The sequence below is a fragment of the Crocodylus porosus genome, unplaced genomic scaffold (genome assembly GCF_001723895.1).
Source record: "Crocodylus porosus isolate Cpor-Errol unplaced genomic scaffold, CroPor_comp1, whole genome shotgun sequence".
Lineage (NCBI taxonomy): Eukaryota > Metazoa > Chordata > Crocodylia > Crocodylidae > Crocodylus > Crocodylus porosus.
The window spans coordinates 31,842,729-31,867,438 of NW_017728947.1; the positions used below are offsets into that span (position 1 = coordinate 31,842,729).

At 41.7% G+C, this 24,710-nt stretch overlaps 1 protein-coding gene across 8 annotated transcripts in view; it reads left to right on the plus strand.

Annotated features, from left to right (window-relative positions):
- The first annotated feature begins 6 nt into the window (after positions 1-6).
- PPFIA1 (PTPRF interacting protein alpha 1) overlaps positions 7-24,710 on the plus strand; it is a 91,058-nt gene continuing 66,354 nt past the window's right edge. For 7 of the 8 annotated variants that reach the window (XM_019551627.1, XM_019551629.1, XM_019551632.1 and 4 more), the window contains exons 1-2: positions 7-496; positions 2,420-2,683. In XM_019551627.1, coding sequence (XP_019407172.1) covers positions 2,420-2,683 — 264 coding nt within the window. In that variant the 5' untranslated portion in view covers positions 7-496. Of the gene's footprint in view, positions 497-2,419; positions 2,684-20,901; positions 21,019-24,710 lie in introns of those variants that run through there. The other variant, XM_019551634.1, reaches the window with a different exon arrangement.

A 24,710-nucleotide genomic window follows, 5' to 3' on the forward strand; every position in this document is an offset into this window, starting at 1 on the left:
GAGGGGCCCGCGCTGCGGAGCGCCCCTGGGGCAGCAGCAGCTGGAGCCGGGCCCGCGAGGACGAGGCGCGGGCGCCGCCATCCCCGCGGCCGGGGTATAAATGAGTGAGCGACGCGGTAGGAAGGGCAGGATCCCGCGGCTGCGACCCCAGCGCCCAGGAGCGACGGCTGCTTCCCCCGCCCGGAGCCGCGGGCGAGGGCGGCTGTGAGGCGGCAGCGGACACGTTCCCCCGCCCATGGTCCCGGCGGCGCCGAGGACTGGCAGCGAGGAGGAGCGGAGCTGAGGCCGGGCTGGTGCCTGGGGGACTTGGGGGGCGCTCTGCTGCCTCTTGCTCCGGCTCGGGGCGCTGGGGACGGACATTGTGGGGCGCTGGATGGCAACTCCGCCTGACTTGCGGCTCCCACAGTGGGATTAGAAGAGGAGAAAGCTGTGGGGGAGACCCGGTGCTGCCGAAACCCTGGGCCCGCGGTGACGCTGCTTTGTTTCATCGACCAAGGTAAAGCAGCAAGCAGTGGGTGGCCGGAGCCTGCCTCAGATCAGCTTAAAAGCCCCGGTATAAAAACAGCGCTGTGCTCGGGACAGGCCTTCCTGGCGAGCTTCTCATTAATTCAGAGTGCGGGCTCTGCTTGTTGCAAATAAGTTTAAGGACTGCCTTAGGAACTCCAATATTAGACAGTAGGCACCAGACTTTCTTTAGGGATAGTTTAAAAGTTGTACGTGTGGCTTCATAAGCCATCGTTTGCTCAGTTTCCATGAGAAAAGTGGATGCCAATTGACACTCTGGTACTGTCGTTTACGTATTTTGTTGCTTTTCAAATGGGGAGGTGGACAGAAACTTCCCTTGATTCTGAAGTCTGGGTGGCCCAGGATTCAAATGAGGCTGTAAAACGTAGGATCCCTCCAGCGTGAGGCCTTATGAGGCTTTTGCTGTTACTAAACATGGTGGGGTATAAAACAATGATACTTCTAAGTTTATATTTTCAAAGTACTCTCTGCCTGTGTCTCAGACCCTCTTTTTATATCTGACAGCTGCTGATGTAGCGTGCTGGATAGCAGTCAAGTCCTGTTTGTTTAGTATTTAAGACCTTGAACGGCCATTCTTTTCATTTTCACTTTCTCCTGGTTGACCTCTTGGCTTTCCCTGTGGCTACATCTGGGTGCAGAAATCTGCTGTTGCTTATTTTCATACAGCAAAATGGTCCAATAGAGATTTTTGTGGCTTTGGTGGCAGCTGAAAGTAGTGCCTCTTCCCACGATGGCGGAGTGCAGTATCAAGAGTTTGAAAGAAGTATGATAGACTTCAGTATGTGTGGTTTGTGTTTTTTCAGGTTGAGGTGTGCTTAATACTGTTTAAAGGTCCAAACAACTTTAAAAAAGCACATACATACTTTATAAATTGACATCAGAAATAGTGCGGTAGATGTGTAGCTTTTCAACAAAGTTAAGTTGGTAGGAAGTGATACTGTAACAAAACTGATAGTAATATTTTTCAAACCTAAGACACTGGTTTATATAGCCTTAAATCCAGTAAACTATAGCTGTTTTGCTGTGTGCATAGGGTTAAGCTGTAGCAAGTCAAGATGTCCTGTTTGTAGATGGGGTATACATGCCCTTAATTACAGTTAACCCCATATTTGGAGTGACCAGTTTCATTCTGAATGAATGAGAATTATTTTCTCCCACTTTAAAAAAACTGTCTTTTAATGTTGTCCAATGTACAATCCAGTTGTTTTTCCTGCAGTTGGCACAGGGGAATTTGTTTCAGGTTTTTCTTAGGCTTTGCTTCTCTGTTCACATACAACATGGTGTCTTATCTAGGTTAGGTTAGCTTCTAGTATTGTTGTCACAGGTGGAATTAAACAGATGGTGTATTACAGATACACATTTATGTTGTGTAGATAAGAGTCTTCGATAGGTTTTGGGTTTTTTTCATTTTATGTATTTTGTTTCAAGGGCCAAATCAGTTCCAAGTTCGCTTGGGCAAATCCCAGAAGTCAAGTTTCAACTGAGCAGAGCTCAATCATTCAAGTCCATGTGGCTCTACCACTGGGGAAGTATCTTTCTTCCCAGACGCATCAGTCTGGGGCTTTAGATATTCCCTGAAACTCTGGCAGGCATCCTACATGCCTGCGGTTCAGATGCCCCCTAGTTTTGCTTGCTCCTAACCAAAAGATCAAGGAGCAAGCCAGGGAAAGCAAGAAAGCAAGTCCCCATTTCCTATGCAACTGTGTAGTCAAGTGTCCCACGTTTGGGAAAACTCTCAGGGGTAACCCTGCCCAGAATGCAAGGGACAAGCCTCACTCTTGGGGAAAACCATCATTGTATCTCCCTAGGCTTATGGACATTTTTGTTTTTGGATTTGTATTCTGTACTTTAATAATAATAATTAATGGCCTGACTTTAATCTCTTAATTTCAAGATGATGTGTGAGGTGATGCCAACCATCAGTGAGGCAGAGATTCCCTCTGGGGGAAATGGAGGCCATGGTTCAGGCTCCCCGTTACAATCGGATGCTGATTCCCATTTTGAGCAGTTAATGGTGTCTATGCTGGAAGAGAGGGATCGTCTCCTGGAAACACTAAGAGAAACTCAAGAGACACTAGCTTTGACACAGGGCAAGCTGCATGAAGTTGGTCATGAAAGAGATTCCTTGCAGAGGCAGCTAAATACTGCACTTCCACAGGTACGGATGTTTTCAATGCCCAGTGTCTTGCAATAACCTTAAATTGTTCTACTTTTTCATCCTTTTGAATGTATTCACTTGAAAAATGTTCCAAAGATTGCATGTAGGCAAGCTGTTGAAAGGAAGGTACACTTCTGATGTCTTTTATTTTAAGATCCAGGAGATAAATAGCAAAAACATAAATAAATTACACCTGACAGAAACTTGGAAAGGTGAAGACTGCTTCCATGTTAATTCATACTGCATTGCCATGGTAATGAAAGTCTGAGTATACTGTACAACTAATCTGATCCATTTTGGACAGGGATCGTGTTTTGCCTCCTTGGAGTGTGAGAGCTTTTTGGCAGCTTTGGAGTAGGCAGCATAGTGAAAATCAGGAAAATAAAGTGGGTAATAAAGAACTACAGCGTGATAAATGGGCAGGGTGATGTGTGGTCCAGAATTCTGAGCATTGTTTACTTAACTTCCAGTGTTGTTGTTTTTTTCCAGTTCCAGTTAAAAGGAATACATTTAAGACTGGGAAACCAAATAATTGACTTGCTGTCAAATAGCAGCAGTTTTGTACTTGGTTTGTTGCAACTATTTTTGTAGGAAAAAAGTCAAAGATCTAACTATTTGAAAGCCTGATCTGTTTTAGCTGCAACCTTACAATAAACAGTGCACAGCTTTCTCCATGACCTTGCATTCTTCCCAACATGCCTGTTTGCTCCTTTTTTCCAAGTATGCTGATTATGATCTTACACTGATATGTAGTAAACATTTTTTTCCAAATAAACCTAAATTACTTTCAGGTGTTCTGGACATACTGGAGTACTATTTATAAACTTTAATACAATTGTTCTAAACTTTTCCAGTTATGCTGTCTTCCTGTCATAAATAAAACTACTGCATGATCTGTATAACATGGCAAAATAGACTGGAAATCATCTGACAGTACAGATTTAATATTGATGCTTAATTGATACCTAATTCTTAATCTTTGGATAGATTTAAGTCTGTGGGGTAATTATAATGTCAGTTTTGCCTGCAGACTTTATTCATACTAAGTAGCAATCTCTATCTAAGAACACCCGTGAAGTGTTTGGAACTATATATATGTGTTGTACACTCATTATACGGTTGTATAATACAATACCTTACATTCTTTGAAACTTGGATGCTAGTTTTGTGACTTGTGCCCCAAGTATTACAGACTCATTTAAAAAAAAAGTAAGACTGAAAAAGTCTTCAGGAGGTCATCTAGTCCAGTGCCCTGTACAAGACAGGATCATTCCTATCCAAACAATCCCATATCAGTGCTTGTCTAATCTAGTTCTTAAATCTAGGAACAATCCTCTCTTTACAAATAGCAGCAGCAACAGCTAATATTGCCCACAACTTCTTTCTGATAATGTGATGTTTTTCTTGCATGGAAAAATATCCTCAGTCATAAATGGTGTGCTAAAAAAAAAGCCTTTTTCCCCCACAAAAATGGTAGTTTTCTCTTCATTTAGCTTTTTTCCTACTTTTTAATTGTCAGTACTGTTTTACATGGCATACTCATGGTATTTTTCACTTGTTGCCAATAGACTCCCACCACTGTGTGCTGTCTGTTAGGCAGATGCCCTGAAGAGCTGACTACTTTTCTCTTTTTTAAACCCACAAAACTGGCTAACAAAAACATATCTTAAAAGGGCCAAGTGGATGGTCACAGCTAGATGTCCCGTCTTCCCCACCCCCCCAGTTGAAGTATTAACTAAATTCAAGCCACATACAACCCTTCCCATAATCAACAAGTCATTTTCTTCTAGGTGTGACAGAAGTGGGTCCTGAGAGAACTTAAATGTGGTACCAGCAGCCTTTTAGTTTCTTTCATGAAGCAAGGGGATTTGTTAGAGCAAGATTTGTCACTGATTATATTAAATTGTGCCCAGATCGCATTTTCTGAAGTGATGACAAAGTTGCTTAAAGCATCTAGGAAGCTCCCTTTTCAGCATTTTTATAAAAGCAAATAACCATGAGTCAAAAATTCACTGTAGGGTCTGTGAGCCAAACTTGTATTGCACAAGTCAGAGACTCCTTGCATTCTTCTATTTGGTCTATAGCCGCCCCCCCCCCCAATTCCTTTCTGTTCCAGGAACTCCCAAAAATCCCCAAGTGGCAGGGGCCATGTGCAGGGCTCTGATTTGCCCATTTCTTTTACTTTTATTTCTCCTACCACATTATTCAGCATAGTAATTCTTAAGTTAATGTCAACATATTTTTGGAAGATGAGTCTAGATTCAATGCAGGGCTTATGTTGGAAGGCATTGGGTGCCATCAACTAATATATGGATTTACAGAAGTGCTTGAATTTGTTGCGTTAAACAAATGGTATGTCTCTAGCTACAGCATTTAAGTTCTCAGACTGTTTCCCATCCCCCCCTTTCCCCCCCACATAGCAATGGACTTTTTTGACCATTTATGCTTAAAACGTCCTTTTGACTTTTTGTAGTTGATCAAAGGATTAAAAATGTAATGCTACAGATGTATGTAAACATCTTCTAGTTGACCAGGTGATCTTGCAAGCTCATCACTAATAAAAACCATAAGGAAGAAACAATTTACTTGCATGATTGGCTTTAGAAAGAAACAGGAAAGGTGTTTACCTTTTTTACTGGAACTTTTGTATAGGTATACAGTCAAACAAAATATCATGTTAGCTTATTCCATAGTGAGTTTATAAGAATAGCAGAACATGATAATTGATAGCATCCTTAGAGATAATATTCATCTCTCACCCCCATGGAATATTTTTGCAACTGCTATAAGTAACTGAAAACTGGGAATGAAATTGGGAATGCACATCTCGTAATTTGGCTCTGATAGTTTGTTCAGTTTTTTGTGTAACTTTTTTTATAGTTAAAATTTCCTTTCTTACACAAGGACATTTCATAGAACAGTTAAGAGTAGGGACAGAAGAAGGGGAAACTCATATGGTAAATTCAAACAGATGGTCAGGGAACTTTTGTGGCAAGGGGTGGTATTGGAAACTACTTTAACTTGCTCTTGGAAACTAACAGTACAGGGTTTGGGTGTTTTTGCTATTAATTTCAGGTGGACATGAAAGCAAAGTCAATGTAGACATGCAGTTTTCTTTAGCAGTACTTTTTGTGATGAGAGCTCATTTTATTGCATTTTGTTTTGCCAAATTAATAAAGATAATACAAATTGAGTAATTTTTCTTAATTAGGATAAAATGTTGCAGGAATCGGTTTACAGGTAGCTGAATACTTAGGTTTTAATTACATGGATTACTAAAATATGGGATAAGCAGCAAGATGCTTTTCTATGAAATTATTTATTTTACCTTGTCTTTGTGGTGGTGGTAATGATTTTGTCTTGTGATATATTTAAGTCTTCAGCAATAGACTGTTATTTTTAACTTCCAGAGATGCTGTTGTGTAAAAGGAGCAGTGCTATGATAACTGATAATTGTTCCAAGTATCTTTTTGGTTCCTGATTTAATACATTGAAGGCTTGCCTTCACTGCCTCTCTCACAGATTTGGTGCACTGCTGAAAAGCATGCTTCATGGTCTTACTCCTGCCAAATCCAAGAAATGAGGCACTCTTAGAGTAGCACCCCTTTCTCTGCCTCAGAAATGCTTATCCATGCGTTTTAGGGCTACTCAAGGGCAGCAAAGCTCCCAGATTTGTGTGATGTTTGTTTTTTTATTTTTAATTTTTTTTTCTTTAATGGGTGTGGAGCAGGAGAGTGGGTGGTACATGCTGATTGATGCCTCCAGGCTCAATATGAAGGTGCTGTATATAAGCCATGAATCTAGTGGCATTCATGTGCTAAGTTGTTTGTTCTTTCTGCAGGGGCTCTGTGTAGGGGCCCACCTGTGCAGATGAGGCTGCAGGATAGGAGGTTAGTCAGTATTTGTCTGTTTATGAATAATGCTGTTTTATATATTCATATAGTAATAAAGTTAATCAACTGACAGAGAATTATATTTGTTGTAGTTAAATTAGTCTTCAGTTTTGTCCTGATTTGAAATTTACGTTCTCTTCACTTGACAATGTTTGTCTTTTTAGGAGTTGATTTTCTACAATAGGTAGATCATGCCCTTATAAACGCCTTCTGAATTAGTGAGGTGAACTTTTTAAATATTGTTAAAACTTCATACCAAATCCTTAATTTAAAGGTCTTGCCTCCTCTTTCCTATCTTCATGCATTGTGAAGAACTAAATCTTCATAACTTGTATAAGCATTTTACTACTTGGATTGCAAACATGCCCAGATTGATTGGTTTAATTTCAGTTGGAAATGTAGTTTGTTCTTGTTACAGAGTTGCACATGTGTAAATTCATAGAAAAATGTATCTTGTACAAAATCATAAGATTTGTTTCCTACATTTTATTAACTTCTAAATGTGTAACATTGTGCACTATATATGTGTGTGTTAAAAATATAAAATAGTGATGGCAACATGTGTGCCATACATGTTGCAAAAAACCTCTGTGTGATGTAGCATAAGTATCATTTCTTGGTTTTGAGATATGTAGTTATAAAGTAGTTGGGTACTGCAGATAAGAATTGAGATCCCTATTAGTAGAATAGGGTGTGGAAGCCAGTGATGTGCTTGGCTTTGGTCAGAGTTGCATTAGACTTGTGACAAAATACTTGTGTTCATGTATATTCAAAAGTGTAAGAGAATATAACTGAATCATACTCAGCACCTTGAACACATTCTATGCTATCTAATTTGGAAATGTAAGTGTCCAGATACTTGACGCCAATCTTCAGAGGCATCTTAATAAACCTCTTACTTTAGCGTTCGTATCTCAAATCATATGAAAGCGTGTTATGACTTGAATATTCTGTTCTCTGTATTCATGATAGTCCTATTAAGATTTTTTGTTTTTTAAGAAATCCAAATTTATATAAAGCAAGGCTAATCGTTTTTTGCGTGCGTCTGTAACTAAACCTCTAATGTGGAATTTGGATGAGAAGATAAAGCTTTTAATGGTTTTAGTTGGATTCTTAGTTTTATTGTAACCATACGTAGGGTATGTGTGTGTGGTGTTTGGGGGAGGGGAGGGAGTTAATTGCATTAAACCCCAGTGTACAGTCTCTGTTGTTATCCCTCTTTGGTTTAAACGTTTTTAGCATGCAAGTAGGCAAAAACAATATATGGGTCATGTATATTAGTATTTCTGTTCAAGTTGGTTCAGGTGCAGTTGTGAAAGAGAAGCTTCCAGGATATTCAACATTAAACATCTGTCTCAGACAGTAACTAACACAATCCTTTTTGTTTCTTTCTTCATGTTCATGGAAAGTATGCACAAGTATGTTGGGTTAAGATTTACATTACAAAATCAAGCCAAACTAATATTAAAATGGTTTTCAAGACAATAATTTGCACTGAATATATGCATGTTTCAGTGGTCTGCATCCAGTTATCTCATCTTCATAATAATTGAATTTTGGCAACATTTGAATTTCCCAGTCTTGCCAAGCCTTCAGGCGTCCTGTGTTAAAAATGATCTATAATATCATGAAGAACCAATATCTTGAATTGCAGATTTGATGTTAATATATGTAGGAAGCTTAGTACGTGGGCTACTAAATTTTCTACCAGATGAAGTTTCCCCGGGATATGTAGAGATAATCCTATGTACAGCTTGTTGCAACAGTTCAGTTCTTATGGTGATATAAGCTGTAACCGTTACTTCAGCAAGTGTTGTAGTTAGATACATAGTTAAGAATAAAAGCATTTGGACATAACTCCGTATCAGGGATCTTGGTTACACAGGGGGACTAGTAAGATATGTCTGTTGCACAGATGTGTGTTTGGAGCTGGTAGATGCCTCCTGTAAAGAATAGTAAAAATTAAATGAAATTGTTTGTAGTTGCTTTCCCTAAGCCACAAGTATTATCTTGGTCTAGTCTGGGTTGAATCTATTTGTCGAATCTTATCCAGCTCCAGCTTAGTAGGTCTACTAAGTAGATATATCTACGGGTACATTGATGAATGAGTTGGATATTTGAATCAGAATGTTATCTGCATTGGGAATTCTTACTATCTATGGTTCCTTGTTAATCCTCCTAATGGTTCCTAGCTTTCTAAATAAAATAGGAAGGATCATGGAGTTGGAAGTTGGCAAGGCCCATGTAAAAGGCTTATGGGACATGAACAGTTGCCCTGAGCTGCCTTCAGAGGATCCCCTGGGAGTCCAGTCTGAGGGGGGAAAGGAGTCCAGGAGACCTGGCTGTACTTTAAAGACATTTTATTGAGGGCTCAGGAAGACTAGCAAGTATGGCAGAAAACCATCTTGGCTTAGAAGGGAACTCTTCAGTGAAATAAAACAAAAAGGGAGCTTACAAGAAGAGCAATGACTAGGGAGAAGTGTAAGAGCATTGCTCAGGCATGTAGGGATGAAGTCAGGAAGGCCAAATAACAATTGGAGTTGAAGCTAACAAGGGACATGAAGGATAACAAAGAAGGGTTTCTACAAGTATGTGACCAATAAGAGGATGATCAGGGAAAGTGGGTCCTGTGCTAAATGGGGGAGGCAACCTAGTAACAGATGAGGTGGAAAAGGCTGAAGTGCTCAATGCCTTTTTCACTTCACTCTTCACAGGCATGATCAGCACCCAGCCTACTGCACCTGGCAGCACAGTGTGGGGAGGAGCTGAGCAGCCAACAGTGGCAAAAGAACCAGGTTACAAACTATTTGGGAAAGATGGACATATACAAGTCTATGGGTCTGGATGGGATGCACCTAAGGTTATTGAGGGACTTGGCTGATGTGATTGCAGAGCCACTGGCCATCATCTTTGAAAACTCATGGCCATTGGTAGAGGTCCCAGATGATTGGAAAAGGACAAATATAGTGTCCATATTTAAGGAAGGGAAGAAGGAGGGTCCAGGGAACTACAGGCCAGTCAGCCTCACCTCGGTCCTTGTGAAAATCATGGAGCAGGTCCTCAAACAATCTGTTTCTAAGTACGCAGTGGAGGAGAAGGTGATAGGTAGGAATCCAGATTTTTCATTTGCCGTGGAAAGTTGTGGAAACACTGGAGAAGTGCAGGTAACCAGGTGGGGTTTCCTCTTGCAGGCTGGTAGAGTTCCAGCCTGGAAGGGGCTGCTTAGAGTTGGGGGGGAGCAGAAGAATGCCGATCAGGTGCAGGGGGAGCAGCTGCCTGACCTTCTCCCACTGCCAGCTGCTCACCTGCTGGGCTATGGCTCTGCTTCTCTGCCACTGCTTCCCTCAGGCAGTGCCCCCCCTGCCCCCCCACTCCACCTCCCCTCTGCGGTACAGCTGCAGCCCAATACATGAGTGGCTGGTGGGACGAGGAGGTGAGGGCAGAGCATTTCCACCCCCCACCCTTGTCCATTACCTCTTGCACTGTTGGCAGTGCAGTGTTACTCCGTAACAGCATGTCTGGGAGGGGGCTGGTGGTGGTGGCAGCAGCAAGTTTTACCACCTCCCCTCCACCCTCCCATACCAGGTGCTGGTCTGGCCACTGTGGGTGCACAAATCTCAGAGGGGTTATGGGGGTCACGTGTCTTCCCAATGCGTCGCTTATGGTCAGGCACCCTGTCCTGTCTCATGACCCTTCCTCCCCTACCCCACATCCACCTGCTTCCCCACACTTGCGGGGAGGGAGGGGGCAGGGGGCAGCGGATCAGGAGTGAGAACCACCAGCAAAGCTGGAGCGGGTTGGGCATTGTAGCTCGGGAGTGAGGGGCACTGGTATATCAGGCTGCTCAGCAGTGCAAGGCAACTGCAGGCTCAGCTATAGTTGAACCCATATCGTAGTGAGCAAGGGGAGCTCTGATTTTCCACAAAAAACAAAATGAAATGCCAAGATATAAGTATTTAGAATTAATTTTATTGTAATAGAATGAGGCAATAGTAGGCTTCAGATCTGCTCTAAAATTGTCCATATATCAGTAAAACATAGTGGTCAGCTGATATAGATATATAGGGGCACTTCATTTCAGTTGTGGAAAAACATGGATTTTGGCATTTTTGTCAGGGAATATTGGGTTTTAAAACAGAGAAACCAAAGACCACTTGTATTTAGGAACAATTGACATGGATTCACCAGGGGCAAGTCATGCTTGACGAACCTGATTGCCTTCTATGATAAGATGACTGGCTCTGTAGATGTGGGGAAAGCAGTGGCCATGATATACCTTGATTTCAGGAAGGCTTTTGATAGTCTCCCACAATATTCTCACAAGCAAACTAAGGAAATATGGGCTAGATGAATGGACTGTAAGGTGGATAGAAAGTGGCTGGATTGTTGGGCTCGGTGGGAAGTAATCAGTGGTCTAGCTGGCAGTCGGTATCAAGTGGGGCCAGTTGAGGTCAATATGTTCATTAATGATCTGGAAGATGTGATGGAGTGCACCCTCAGCAAGTCCGTGGATGACACCAAGCTTCAGGGAGTAGTGGATATGCTGGAAGGTAGAGCTACGATTCAGAGAGACCTAAACATGTTGGATGATTGCACCAAAAAAGATCTCATGAGGTTCATTAAGGACAAATGTAAAGTCCTGCACTTGGGATGGAACAATCCCATGTACCACCAGTACAGGCTTGGGGGCCGACTGGCTGGGCAGCACTCTGCCGAAGAGGACCTGGGGGTTACAGTGGACAAAATGAATATAAGCCAACAGAGTATGAATAGGTTCCCTTCTTCCAAAGGAGGTTAATGCCATACTGGGTTGCATTAGTAGGAGTATTGCCAGCAGATCGAGGGAAGTGATTATTTTCCTCTGTTCAGCACTGGTGAGGCAGCATCTGGAGTACTGTGTCCAGTTTTGGGCCCCCACTACAGAAAGGATGTGGACAAACTGGAGAGAGTCCAATGGAGGTCAACAAAAATAGTGAAGGGGCGTGGGCATGTGACTTATGAGAGGCTGAGGGAGCTGGTCTTATTTAGTCTGGAGAAGAGAAGAGAAGATGGGAGAGGTTCATGAACAGCCTTTAACTACCCGAAGGGTGGTTCCGGAGAGGATGGAGCTGTTTTCAGTGGTGGCAGATGACAGTAAGGAGTAATGGTCTCAAGTTGCACCAAGGGAAGTTTGTTAGATATTAGGAGAATTTTTCACCAGGAGATTATTGGAGCACTGGAGCAGGTTACCCAGAGAGGTGGGGGAGTCTCCATCCTTGGAGGTTTTTTAGACCCAGCTAGACAAAACCTTGGCTAGGATGATATAACTGGGTACCGTCCTGCTTTGAGCAAAGGGCTGGACTAGATGACCTCTTGAGGTCCCTTCCAACCCTAATTTTCTATGATTCTGTTTCTCAAAGGATGAGTTATTTAAGGATGAGTATCCAGAGTCTGTAGGGGTGTAGTCTTGATCTCTGCATATTATTTAATAATATTATTTAGCTTGACTGTCCTATTTCCCTAGTTTAAACTTATGCAAATCCTAAATGTTAAAAAATAATTGGCTTTTCATTTGATTCCAGTCTTTCTAAATAAGAGGGGGTCATCATGAATACCACATTTCTATGTGTATTATACTTATTAAATATCAAGTTATTGTTATTTAAATGACCATTTGACTAAATTGTGGAGGTGGTTAGCCATGTTAGTCTGAAACCAGGCAGAAGCTAGGGCAGGGTGGCACCTTAGAGATTAACTTGCTTATGAGCTTTCATAAGCAAAACCTATTTCATCACATGGTAGGAATGGAGTCCGTGCCATACCTTCCTTTTAACCAGATGTGATTTAAAAGAAATGGGTATACAGTAGTACGATATTTTTGAGGTAACCTCTGTGTTACGGTATGTCACTGAATCTTCAGACAAAAAATATATTTAAAAATACCTGAAAATAGCTTCAAGTTTTTAAAAGTAATATTGGGTAACTCTTTATAGGTGGGGCATTTTTTTTAGTTAGATGTACATTCCAGTATTTCTTCTTTTTAGAAAAAGCCCCTTATCAATGTAGCCCTGACATGAGTTAAGCCTCCTCTATATTTTACTTCTGTTAGTATGCACAAACCCAATTACCTGTCAACTGATCTGTAATTAGTTACGATTGCTTGTTAATAGTAGGGAATAATTAGATGTTAAACAGTGGTTTTAAGGAGGAGAATCTAGATAAATCCTACACCTGTATGGAATTATCATTAAGGTAGAATTCTAATACCCAGGCTGCTGCAGGACAGACCAATTTAACAAATCAAGTGGAAGAAAATTAAATTATTTTTTATTATGTTCCGAATTAGTCTACTGTATCTTTTAGTTAGTGTTGTGCTAAGCATCATAGCCTTTATCACTTCTAAAAGAAATAAGACATTAAATGTGGAATCACTGCTAAATTATATTTTTGAGGGAGGACTATTGCCCATTCTATTCAAATACACTGGCCCGTGTCTTAAAAGGTGCAGTGAAATGGATTGGTGTGGGTAGGTCGGGGTGGGCAAAATGTGGCCCGGGGGCCAGATGCGACCCACCAGGCCATTTTATCCGGCCCATGGGGCCCTGTAGCAGGGCACCAGGGTGCCTGCTACTAGATAATGGTGCGTATCAGGGCACTAAGGAACCTGCTACTAATAATGGTGATATAGGCTTAGCTGCCACTCAATAGGGCAGCACAGCTGTGAGTTGCCAAAGCAACTAATTGGGTCAGCTGACTGCCAGGGGGCAGGGCCTGGCCTTCATAAACAGAGAAGGCTGAGGCCAGAGCCAGTTCCCCTCTGGCAGCCTAAGGAGCAAGAGCTCTGCTAGAGCGAGCAGGGCAGTGTTGTGCGTGCGGATCCAGGGTGGAGAGGACCCTGGCAGGGATGAGAGAAGGTTAGCCAGGTTGGCTTAAGATTTATGTTGTAGCCAAGGGGCTTTGAGTTTTTGTTTTGGGTTGTTGTGATTATTAGACCAGAGGACTGGGTGAGGCTGTAAGGGTGGAGGAGGCCTCATCAGGAGCTCCCCAGTAAAGTGGGGGTGTTCCTGGCACCACTGAGGGTGCCACGTTGTGGGGGTGTCCTGACCCCAGCCCAGTGTGGGCAGTTTTGGGAAGAGCTCGGTAGAGGCAGAAGCCCGGTGGGGCATAGGCCCAGGAAGGTGGGTCTGAGCTAGCGGGGTATCCTGACCCCAGCCCAGTGGGGGTGATTATTGGGACACGCCCCAATTAGGAACCCCAGTTGGGAAGAGCCCCAGTGGGGCATAGGCCTGAGAAGGCGAGTCTGGGGGCCAGGTGAGGTTAAGGCCACCTGAGCCCCAATCTTGGGAAGCCTGAGGCGGGCATAGAAGGCCCCAGTGTAGGCGGGCGCGCGAGAGGTGTGAGTATAGGCTCGAGTGTGGGCGGAGAGCGCGATGAGCAAGGGCCCCAGTGCGGGCAGGGGAGCGCATGAGGTGCGAACGAGGACCCAGTGGGGGGCGACGAGCGTGAGCAGCGGCCCCAGTGGGGGCAGGGGAGAGCGTGAGGCGCGAGTATATTGGGCATTGGGCAGGCCGAGTGGGGCACTGCCTGTGAAGGGGAAGCCCAGAAGGGGCAAGCCCAGTGGAAGGCCCCGGAGAGAAGGGCAGGTATATCGAGTAGACCCCGGCATCGTGGTATAGCAAGACCGGCCCCATGCCAAGAAGGGCAGGAAGGCAGCCTCCCATTAACAATAATAAGATCAAAGACATGGCGGGCGAGATAGAGGGTGCATTCAAGGCCCAGGTTGGCACGGTAGGCAAGGGCACTAGGGGAGGTCACGGTGCCTCTAGGGATGGCCCCTAAAAAACTTAGAAAATTTAATATTTATCTGCCCTGGGCTGCCTGTCATGAGGCCCTTAATGGCTTGCCAGAAGTCAGTAAGTGGCCCTCTGCCCAAAATAATTGCCCACCCATGGTGTAGGTGGAAGTGTGTGTAAGGGAATTATTTATTTTCACTTTTTTTTCTTTCTTTGAAAAATCCTTTCCACAAAATTCTGGATTAAAACCTAATGATAAATTATTGTTGTGTGACTGCAATACTTTGCAAGGGCAGGCTAATAAAGAGTACCAGTGACTTGTTAAAAATGAGTCAGTTTTCTTAACTTCATTGGGTATGTTTCTATTGTCTTATAAGCAGAGCTGATACTGCTTATAATACAAGTGTATTTAACATTTCAGTATAATGAGGTATATGTTGGCATTTGTTGTTTACAGTTATTTGGGGATATTATCATGTGACAGTACTTTAATCTTTTCTCTCAATTTTCCCTGGGAATCGAAATGCCTTAAGTGCAGTTTTGGGGGAATAACGTCACTTCTGAAACACCTTACTTTCTTACTACTTGGCCACATTACTACAAATAGTATCTAGAAATGTGAATAAAACTTCTGTTATTCACTTGATTTTGAGATGAAAGTAACAGAATTTTTAATTCTGTAAAAATGTGTAACTTTTCAGTTTTAGCAGTCTTAAGATTGCTTGGTTTCTGTCTTGGCTTCTGACTTTCTGATATTCATTTAGAATAGTTGACTTTTTTTGTTTTATTCAGTCTTTTAAAAATTACAATTAAATTTGTTTGTAAACAAATTATTGTATTTCAAGAGTTGGCAGCCTTTTAGAAAACTGCCAGCTGAGTGTATTTAAAGTGCTGTCAGGCACGTCTATTTAAAAAAAATTGTAGGTATTAGATTTTAGTAGACTGATTAATTGCCTGTACTTGATTCTGGCTTGCTCCTTTCCCCCCACTTGGCCAGTAAAGTAAAGCTACTGATGGATTGAAAAATAAGAAATTCATATGTCTAATGAATCTATGAATTATAACAAAAGTATAGAGTGAAAATAAAGGCCTGCTCTGGTGTGTGATAACACTGCAGGGTCAGAGATTTTCCTTTCTTGGGTGTATGGAAATCATTGATCAAGTGGTGGTAAGTTTTTAAAGGAGAAAAACTTCATGATTCCAGCATAAAAGTTTTGTTGTTAAAATAGGTCAGGAAATGCAAATATTCATGTCCTTACATCAGTGTTCAATTGTTAAATGTCCTACAGAGAAATCTCAACTCGAGAGAGAATCTTAGTTAACAGTATTCTAACAGTTTTTTTTTTAAATTGTACCGTACCCCTCTATTGGAGGTTTTGCAACCTTTTGTAGGCTATATAAATAGAGCTGGATACATCACTGAATTTTTATCATGTGGGATTACCTTCCTAGTTCAGAGTGACAAGGAAATATTGTGATTACTATATGTGCATATTAGAGATTGGGCAGTCTTAATTTTATTGATTTTACTCTGCTAGACCACTAAAAATAATTTAGTATTAAGGTGTAGTAGTTTCAGGATTTCATTTGTCTGCATCTTCCAAGATGAACTGAGATGCTGAAAATCATTTATATGTTTTCATAGTTCATAGGTTTCTGAATGGTAGTCAGAATAAGTAAATTATAACCTGTTCCCTTAGTGCCTATAATTTATATAAAACCTTTTTTAGAAATATCGCCTGCTTCCTTTCTTTTCTTTCTAATGGTTTGCCTCGTTCAGAATGTAACATGCTCTAGTTGCCATTGAAATGCATTTTTTTCGTGTAACTGTAGTCTGTTGGATACACACAAATAAATTGCGGTGGTCAAGTATATCCTATCCTGAATATTCAAGATCACTATGAATTGGCGTGTGCTCAGAATTATGGACAATTGGAAATAATAACTTGCTATTACAAAAGTCTCAGTGGTTTACAAATGGTAATTCCCATACTGCCATAAAAAGTTAAGTAGATATGTTCAAACCTCTTTGGGCTGCATTTGATCCTTGCCTGATCAGAGATTACCAGAATAATGTTGTCATGCATGTTCTTTATGATTAAAAGCTTAAGCTGAATATCAGGCTAGCTTAACAAATTGTTTTTGATTTCTTTGTAACTGACATTCACAATAAATGTCTTAAGTTTTCTAGTCCATTTTAAGTTGTTTTCTAGCCTGTTTTAAGTAGAAATAATACAAAGCATGCTGCTTCCCTCTTACATTTATGAATCTATGTAAAGAGTGGAATTATTTTGGTCAAGATATAGTTTGAATCAGAAAACATCTGTTATAATACATATGTCCAATACAAATAGTATATTTCTGCCTTGGACAGAGGCAAGGTAACACATTTGTTAAAGGTGAGTTTTGTTTATTTTACACTTGGAGTAGACATTCTTGTTCTTCATATTCTAAAAAGTGTATTATATGCCTTTCAAAAACTTACAGGGTCCTCTGAGAGCCTCTGATTCCCTGCACCTAGTAGCCCAGCCAGGGCCGCCAGGCACGGGGTTTAAGGCAGGGAAGCTGGGGAAAGCTTCCTTGGTGCTCTGTAAAACTCCCTGTGTCACGTTACCCACTGTATGAGGCACGAGGAGCTGGGAGCTTGTGGCTTCCCAGCTACCCGTGCCCCACGCTATGAAGCAGTGCCTGCAGATGGGGAGTAGGGAGCACCACAGCTGCTACTTCTACAAGTGCCCCAGTAACTTCAAGAATTGGGTGTGCAGCTGGGGTATCCAGCTGCTCGCTCATCTTTTCAAGTCTGGGGTGCAGTGAGCTTGAGATTTGGAGGGGGCGGGAAATGCTCCTGGTGTTGGGTTCATGGCTTTTTGTAGTTAAAACTCATCGTTGGATAACTTTTCAGTGTTTATTTAAAACCTAATTCTTTTAGCAGAAACTAATTGACCTCAGTTTCTTGTTTTTCACGTGACTGAATCCACAACGTAGAGAGTAAAGAGGTCGTTTCAGGAAGTCTCTGCCATCATATCTTCCTCTTGTGCCCCTGCCACTTTACTGCCAACATGCTAATACCTACTAGCTGCAGAAATGTATTCTTTTGAATTTTAAGGTGCACACAATTTTCTGACACTGAAGAAAAAAATAAAATTTACATGGATACACCCTGTGCATATTAGAACAACTGTATTTATATAAAAAGTTTTCTACAATTACGTGCTATACACACAACATCATGAATCTCCTATTTATTGTATGAGATGGAGGAGTCTTCTGTTTAACTTTGATTCTCCCACCTAATAGCATCCTGTTTTACTGAGCTTTTTAAGGATCCTTCTTCCTACACTTGCCCCCTGCCCCCAATGAGTACACCAGAGGTCTCTGCGTTTTTTACTGAATCCCATGTCTCAGTAATTAATTTATACAAGAGAAGGAATGGTGTAGGCTACGCTTTCTATTGGCTTCAGCTGTACCTAACCATTCACAAATCATTTCTGATAAAGATTTTTAAGTTTATTTTTAAACAGCTTTCACACAAGTGTCCAGTGGTTGGAAATAATTAGGTTTGTTTTGTGGTCATGCGGTGTTTGTTTGCTTATTTGTTTTTTGGGTGTTTTTTCTTACCTACTTACATTGTGTCCTTGTATAAGCATTTGCTATTACATTTTACTGTTCGTTTACTTTTATACTAGCCTTAAGGCTTTACTTTTTTTTTTTTAATTCAAATATAAGATTCAGGCCACCTTTAAAAGAAATTAGTGTGTCTTTAAATTGTTAGGAATACAGCAGGTAAGTGATGGATAAGTAATGAGATGCAGGGATTTCTTGCTTTCCACCCTGGAAGCTAGAAATGGATCTCTTCCATTGGAGCTGAAATCGCAGACTTCCCCTTATGGTAAAATCATGGAAAACATAGGTTAGTAGCCCAAATTCAGTTCAGCTGAGAAGCATTGCCTACACTTGATATGATAAGGGGTTGTATTCTGTAGTACTGAGGATTCTCCAGAATTACTGAATCTTTGTACCTTGGAGCGCAAAAGCCCCAGTCAAAGCTGCAGTTGAACAGATGTAGCACTTTGAAGAACTCTGACCATGCCTTAGTTGGATCTGGCTTGCCCTGGTCTACATAGGTCAGGTAGCACTTGAAAGCTGCCTCATCAACGTTGGTCTTTTGTAGTTAAGATTTATGGTGTTTAATCCCTGATCTGTGATTGCTGTTCCATTCTTGTTTGTATGTCAAGGGAAGTTTCTATCTACTTTCTTCAAAACCATCCTATATCTGTCACATTAAACTTAGGGAAAATCTTTTAAACTTTTTTCTTATTTTAAATGATTTGGGTAGTGTGATTCTCCTGCCCAATTTAACCTTAAAAAGCAAGGAAGCTATTAGAAATATTTAACTGTATCCTGATGCCCATGTAATGTCTATGCCAGATTTGATATAAGCCAAAAAGGGTTATTTTGACTTCCAACTGATAGAAAATATTACAAATACATTAATACAAAGAAGTCCCACAACTACATAATGTTCCTGTGTATGTACACAACATATGTAATGTCAGCTGTGTTTAGATTTGTCTAGCAATCTACCTACTCAGGAATCCTTTATCAAAGTAGCCAGCATCAGAAATTTTGGGGGAGGGTATCAAAACCCGTTTGGGGACATTTGGCACAATACTGCATCCAACAAAAGTCCTAATTTTGTTTTCTAGCATTTAGAGACTGGCTTAAACCTTAAAGTCACTTAAGATAAGTTTCAATAAATAATTTACTGCAGGCTAAAAGGGGATGGAGGTTTACCATATGTCAGCTGCTCCATAGTAACTCCTTCTGCATACACTCTTACCAAATGGTAAGTGGAAACTCAGTGAGAGGGCTAAGTTACTCTAGCTTAGCTTCTACTTCTCATAGGATAAGAACAAAGCAAAAGTGATGAAGCATGCCTTCTCTTCTCTCATGGTGCATTGTTTGCATGTCCAAACCCTCAGATCACTTATTCATAATGAGTTTTTTTTATAAAACCTTTTTTTCTACTGGATTGAGACTGAAGGAGCGTCTTTAAAAATAAACAACAAGTGAAAATGCAAGACTTGATAATGCATTTTTATGTATAAAATTAGGGATGATAGGATAGCCTCAATTGAAAGCAGGTAAGTGACACCCAGAACCTGTAACTTTTTTTAATAGAAGTGACATGACTGTTAAATTCTTCCATCTCTCTTCAGGAAAAAAAGGAATGCCAGTTGTGAATGAAATGTGACTTTTTATATATTATATTAACAAGAAAAGTAATATATTAAATAGAAGGATTCATGTCTTTTTCACCCATTGCATGCCTGCCCCCCTCCCCTTTACTTTCAAGACCTAAAATGCTGTCGTAGTCAGCACTTGATAAATCTTCCAGCAGGCTGATAGCCAGAATATTTTATCCTGATTATAATAATGTGTTGCAGTTCTTTGGTGCACTCCCTCTAGCTGTGCTCCATAGTCTGCTTTCCTTACCATGGAGTAAATGTGCACTTTCTCCACCTGAAGTTGAGCTTCTGTAACTAGTACGATTTTATTTAAATGAGAACAGAAGGCTTCAAAAAACCTCCATTAATTTCTTTAGGTGCACCAGCCTACACTTTACACCAAGGCTGGGCAAAATATGGCCTGTGGGTCAGATCTGGCCTGCAGAGATTTTTTGCCTGACCCATGGTGAGCCCCTCAGCCATGCGGGGTGGCTTTGGGTCCCCCTTGTCTGTGTCAGCCTGCGAATTGCCCTGCTGGCTCAGTGCTGGGCAGAGCAGAGTGATGGCAGTAGTAGGAGCCCTGGTGAGGATCTTGAGACTGGGTAGGGAGCTGTATCCAGGGCCAGGGGCCAATCTTCATAGAGTCTCAGACACAGTGCCCTCACTGCTGCTTTCGTTACTGGCCCTGCATTGTTCTGCTGAGCTGGTGGGGATGGGGGGGTTCCACTGCTGTGTAGGCATCCCAGGGTAAGCTGCAGGCTGGCACAGGACGGGGGACCCAGTGCCACTTACCTCCCTGGCCCCAGTCCTGGCTATTGCAAGCGGTGGGGCATATAGTCACTGCCGGATCCACCTCCCTCTTAACTCCACCAGTGGGCTACAGGCTCCAGGCCAAGGGAGAGGAGGGGAGAGGGAAGGGAGGCTAAGTTCCTTACAGTTCTTCTCCACAGGGCTTGCAGCCCTCTTCCATTGGGCTGCAACTGCCCAGTGAGGCCTAGCGGTGGCTTCCAGCTTTGCCCTGGACCCACACTGTCACCTGCCCAGGCCTGGGGAGCTACTTCCAGGCTTGGAGCTGGGATAATGGGGCGGTGACAGTTGAGGGCTAGGATGGACCAGAGCTGTGATCTGCTTTCTGCACGCCCCTGCCCATCAGAGGGATGTGCAGGCAGCGGGTGAAGGGGATATAGAAAGATTAAAATAATGTTTAAGGGTTAGAAGCTCTTAGAATATCACCATTGGAGTAAAGGGTGAGAGAAACAGACCAGGCTTTCTTTCACCCAAACCACCAGCATGTGTCCCCCACGTGTTCCTTTCTCTGTCCCCAGCTGGGGTTACATCGTAGAACAGAGGCTCCTGCGTTGTGGCAGGCTTCTCACAATCAGTTCTGAGATCCAGCACATGGAACTAGAAGCCTATTTTCCCATGCTCATCCAACCCTCAGGGTAAGATCCTTCTCCTTGTGTTACCTAATGTAATTAGTTTTCTAACATGTTGTGCAATGCTGAGGTTTCTGAGTTCAAACCATGATGATAATGTTGGGGGAGCTCTTAGTTACACGTTTCCTTTTTAAACAAAGGATACAAAATATGGGTGCTTGCAAACATGGGGGGGGGGGTAAACAAAACATGGCGCACGTTCCTGTGTCAAGCCCCACACATGCCCAGAAGAACTCTTAACATGCCTTAGTTGGACCTGGCTTGCCTTGATCTGTGCTTTAATGGTGCTTTTACACTTTTTGGTGCTGTTATCCAATAGCTGATCAAATCATCTTTGGGTAAAAGTGCCAAAAAGCTCAGCTGAAGCACCTGATCTTTACAGATGCTGCAAAGATAGGTCCAACTAACATACTGCTGCTTCTGGTAAAGTGTGGTGTTTGTGGCTTTTTTAATGTCTGCAAGCAGCCTATGTTTGTAAGTGATTTACTTCATTTTAAGTACTCAAAATTTTAAATGCTATATGTATGGTCCATCACACAATCTTAATTCCTGTCCTCATACATATGCATTGTACCATAAAATCTCACTTTGGATTTGAGTAATGTTTTCCCTCTTCTCCCCCCTCCCCCCCCCCACTCCAACATGTGGGGGTGTGGGGGGAGGTGCTTTGTCTTGTCTTTGAGTATCAGTCCAGGGCAGACAGTTCTGGCTTCAGCCCCAGGCTGAAGGCAGAGCTAGGATACTGAGTTGTCACCCTGGGGTGGCTCATGTTGTGGGGTTGGGGTCTGCAGTGGGGGTAGTGGGGAGGGGCTGGGGACCTTGCAGTGTGTGACTAGGGCTGGAGTACAAGGGAACTGTACAGCCTGCCCTCCTGTCGTCTTCCCTTGCTGCTTGCTTTCAGCTCCAGCTCCGATTGTCCCCACCCAGCTAGGCCCAGAGCTAGCCCTGCTGCTGCTTTCCTTTTCCAGGCTGGGCCAGAACCAGGGCTGCCACTGCTGACTGCATTGGAGCTGGAACCAGAGCTGCTGCAGTAGATGGGCAAGCTTCATATGGGCTGGGGTGAGGTGCAGGGTGGAGGCAGGCGTTTGATATGGGGAGGCATAAGAAGAAAAGGTGGCTGTAGGGGCAGGCAAGGATAGCAATGGGCAGGGGTCTGGCCTGTTGCTCCCCTGTTGCTCTTTCCCTGTCACAGTGCCACAACAAAACGATAAGTTTTCCATATATAAATTATTATTGGTGGAAGGGGTGGTTTTAAATTCAAAGTTGCCTTGGATTAAGGTAAATAATATTTATACTTTCAAGGTCACTTAGCTGTCATTTTCACAGGACCTTGCATTCTTCAGTGTACAAGAATAGATAGAAGGGATGGGTGGAATTCAGGTTCTCCAGGCAACTGTATATACAGAATTCAGTTTCAGAGCAGATAAGAATTTTCAACTAAGATATTTTTAAATGTAGTTCTTACCTGTATACCAAAGTGTATATATCAGGTTCTTTAACAGAAAGAAAATGTATTCTCATTTTTTGGCTCTTTTTATTTTTCTTTCAATATGTTTGATTGTAGCAAAATATTTTGTATGTATTGTTCCTGGGAAGATGCTTATTGTCACGTGCAACAAAGCTTGACTTGCTAAGATTCTTTTATGTTAACTGGGTCTGTTTAAAAATTGATTTTGAAAAATCCTGCTTCAAAAAAGCTAAAGTTCTTGAGATGACATTGGCATGTACAATTCCAGTAACTTGTATTGTAGATGGGTAAAATGGAGTATTTAGCTTTCAATTAGTATGTTTCTTACCATGTAAACTTTGATAATATTGCTTTTTTTTAATATAATGAAGCACAAATATAAAAACTAAAAATTTAGGGTCCTGTAAGTTAAACCTCTGCAGTATAAATGTAAACCTAGGTGTATGGTATATCTCCTCATTGAGTGCTACCTGCTTGAACAAGTTAAAAATTGTAAAGCAAGTTGTGTTTCACTTGGCAAAAATTAGATATACAAGCACTGAGGGGAAATATTTTTGTTGACACTTGTCTAACATGTGGCATGTTAGTAGCTTTGGAGATTCTCAAGCATTCCTTCTTAGTACAACTTGAAAAATGTTTAATGAAACTGCTAGCCATAAGCCTAAACCTGCAAGCCAGAGGCTAATACGAATGAGAGTATGGGGCAGGGTAGTGCCTCAGATGCTGCTCATAGCTCTTGCAAACAAGGATAGTGTAATTTAAAAGACGGGTCATAATTGGTCTTGTCAAGTGTGTGATCTTGCAAAATACTTAATTATTAAATAGTGTTCTGGTGACTAACCGCAGCACCCTGCATTTCAGTATCTAGAAGACCATTTTTAACCGTAAAAAAAAATAAATAAATACAAAAATGTAAGTTAAATGATGCTACCACTATTTTACTGCACAGAAAGTGGGCTTTGAGGTCTACCTACAGAAGAGTGCTTAATTTTTTCCCCAGCGGAACTTATGCTTCACTTATCTGTTGAATGTCATAGTACTTAATATTACAATGCCCATGGGATTTGTTTTGAAGAAATGCTGTGCTTATTACGTTGTTATAGTGTGGATTATGCTTTTAATTGTATAGGGGTTTTTAGAAATTTGGGATTCAAAGTCAAGCACTTGCATCCCAGAAGATCTCAAACAAACTTTGTCATGGGAGGGGGGCTCCTTAAAGATTTTATTGAAATTAAGAATGGTTTTGCCACACATCTTGTTAAACAAGTAGCACAGGATTTTTTTTTTTCTTTTTAATTAAGCTAGACTTGTATCCTTTGCTATAGTAGTGATGGGTGTGGAGGTTTGCTCACAGATGAGTTCCGTAGATGGGAATGCCTAAAGCTACAACTGAGAAGTCATACTGCATTGGTTGCCAACCAAAAGCAAACTATTTGAGATGGGGGATGGGAGTGGGGAGTATGAATGTTCTTATTGTGAAATTTTGGATATGTTCCTTTTAGCCCCTAGGAGTTTGACTTCACTGATTTTTTTGAAGTGGTAATTAGAAATGCATTCGTTTGTGAGAAGCTTGGCCCCTGCACCACTGAAGAGTCAAATTCAGGCCATTGTAAATGTCTTGGCTGGCCACTTAATTTTTACTCAATGCTGTTGTGTCAAGCAAAAATACTAGAATACCACTAACGCTGCTTACCAAGCTGCAATCGCCATATCTCTTCAAAAGGAAGAGTTATTTTTTTTAAACAAGTTTGCATGAGTGATTGGTATGAAAATCAGAATGTTGAACCCTTTATAGCAATTGAATTTAGCATCCTAAAAAAAAAGTTCAGACACGTAGTTGTAAACAAGAGCATGCACAGTAGCAACACTATCAGTGGCAATACACTATACAACTAAGACTAGTTCAGGTAAATGTATTACCCCCTTCCTCCTCCCCTCCTCTTCCATCCCCCCCCCAAAAATCTAGTCCAAGTCATAGTGAAGGAGGAAAGTTTTACCATTTGTTGAATGTGAATAGCTATTCAGGCTTTGCTTCAAGTTGAAAAGAGTGCTTGGGGTAGTGATATTTTCTGTTAGTCAGCTTTTGGTTTAAAGTTGGCTGTGATACACCTTCACTTCTGAATTTGGGTTCCTATGTTCCAAATGCTGCATCATGTTGCTGCTGTACTAGGCTAGGATTTGAAAGCATTTTAAGAAGAGAATTGAATGAGGGAGAAAATCTGAATAAGCA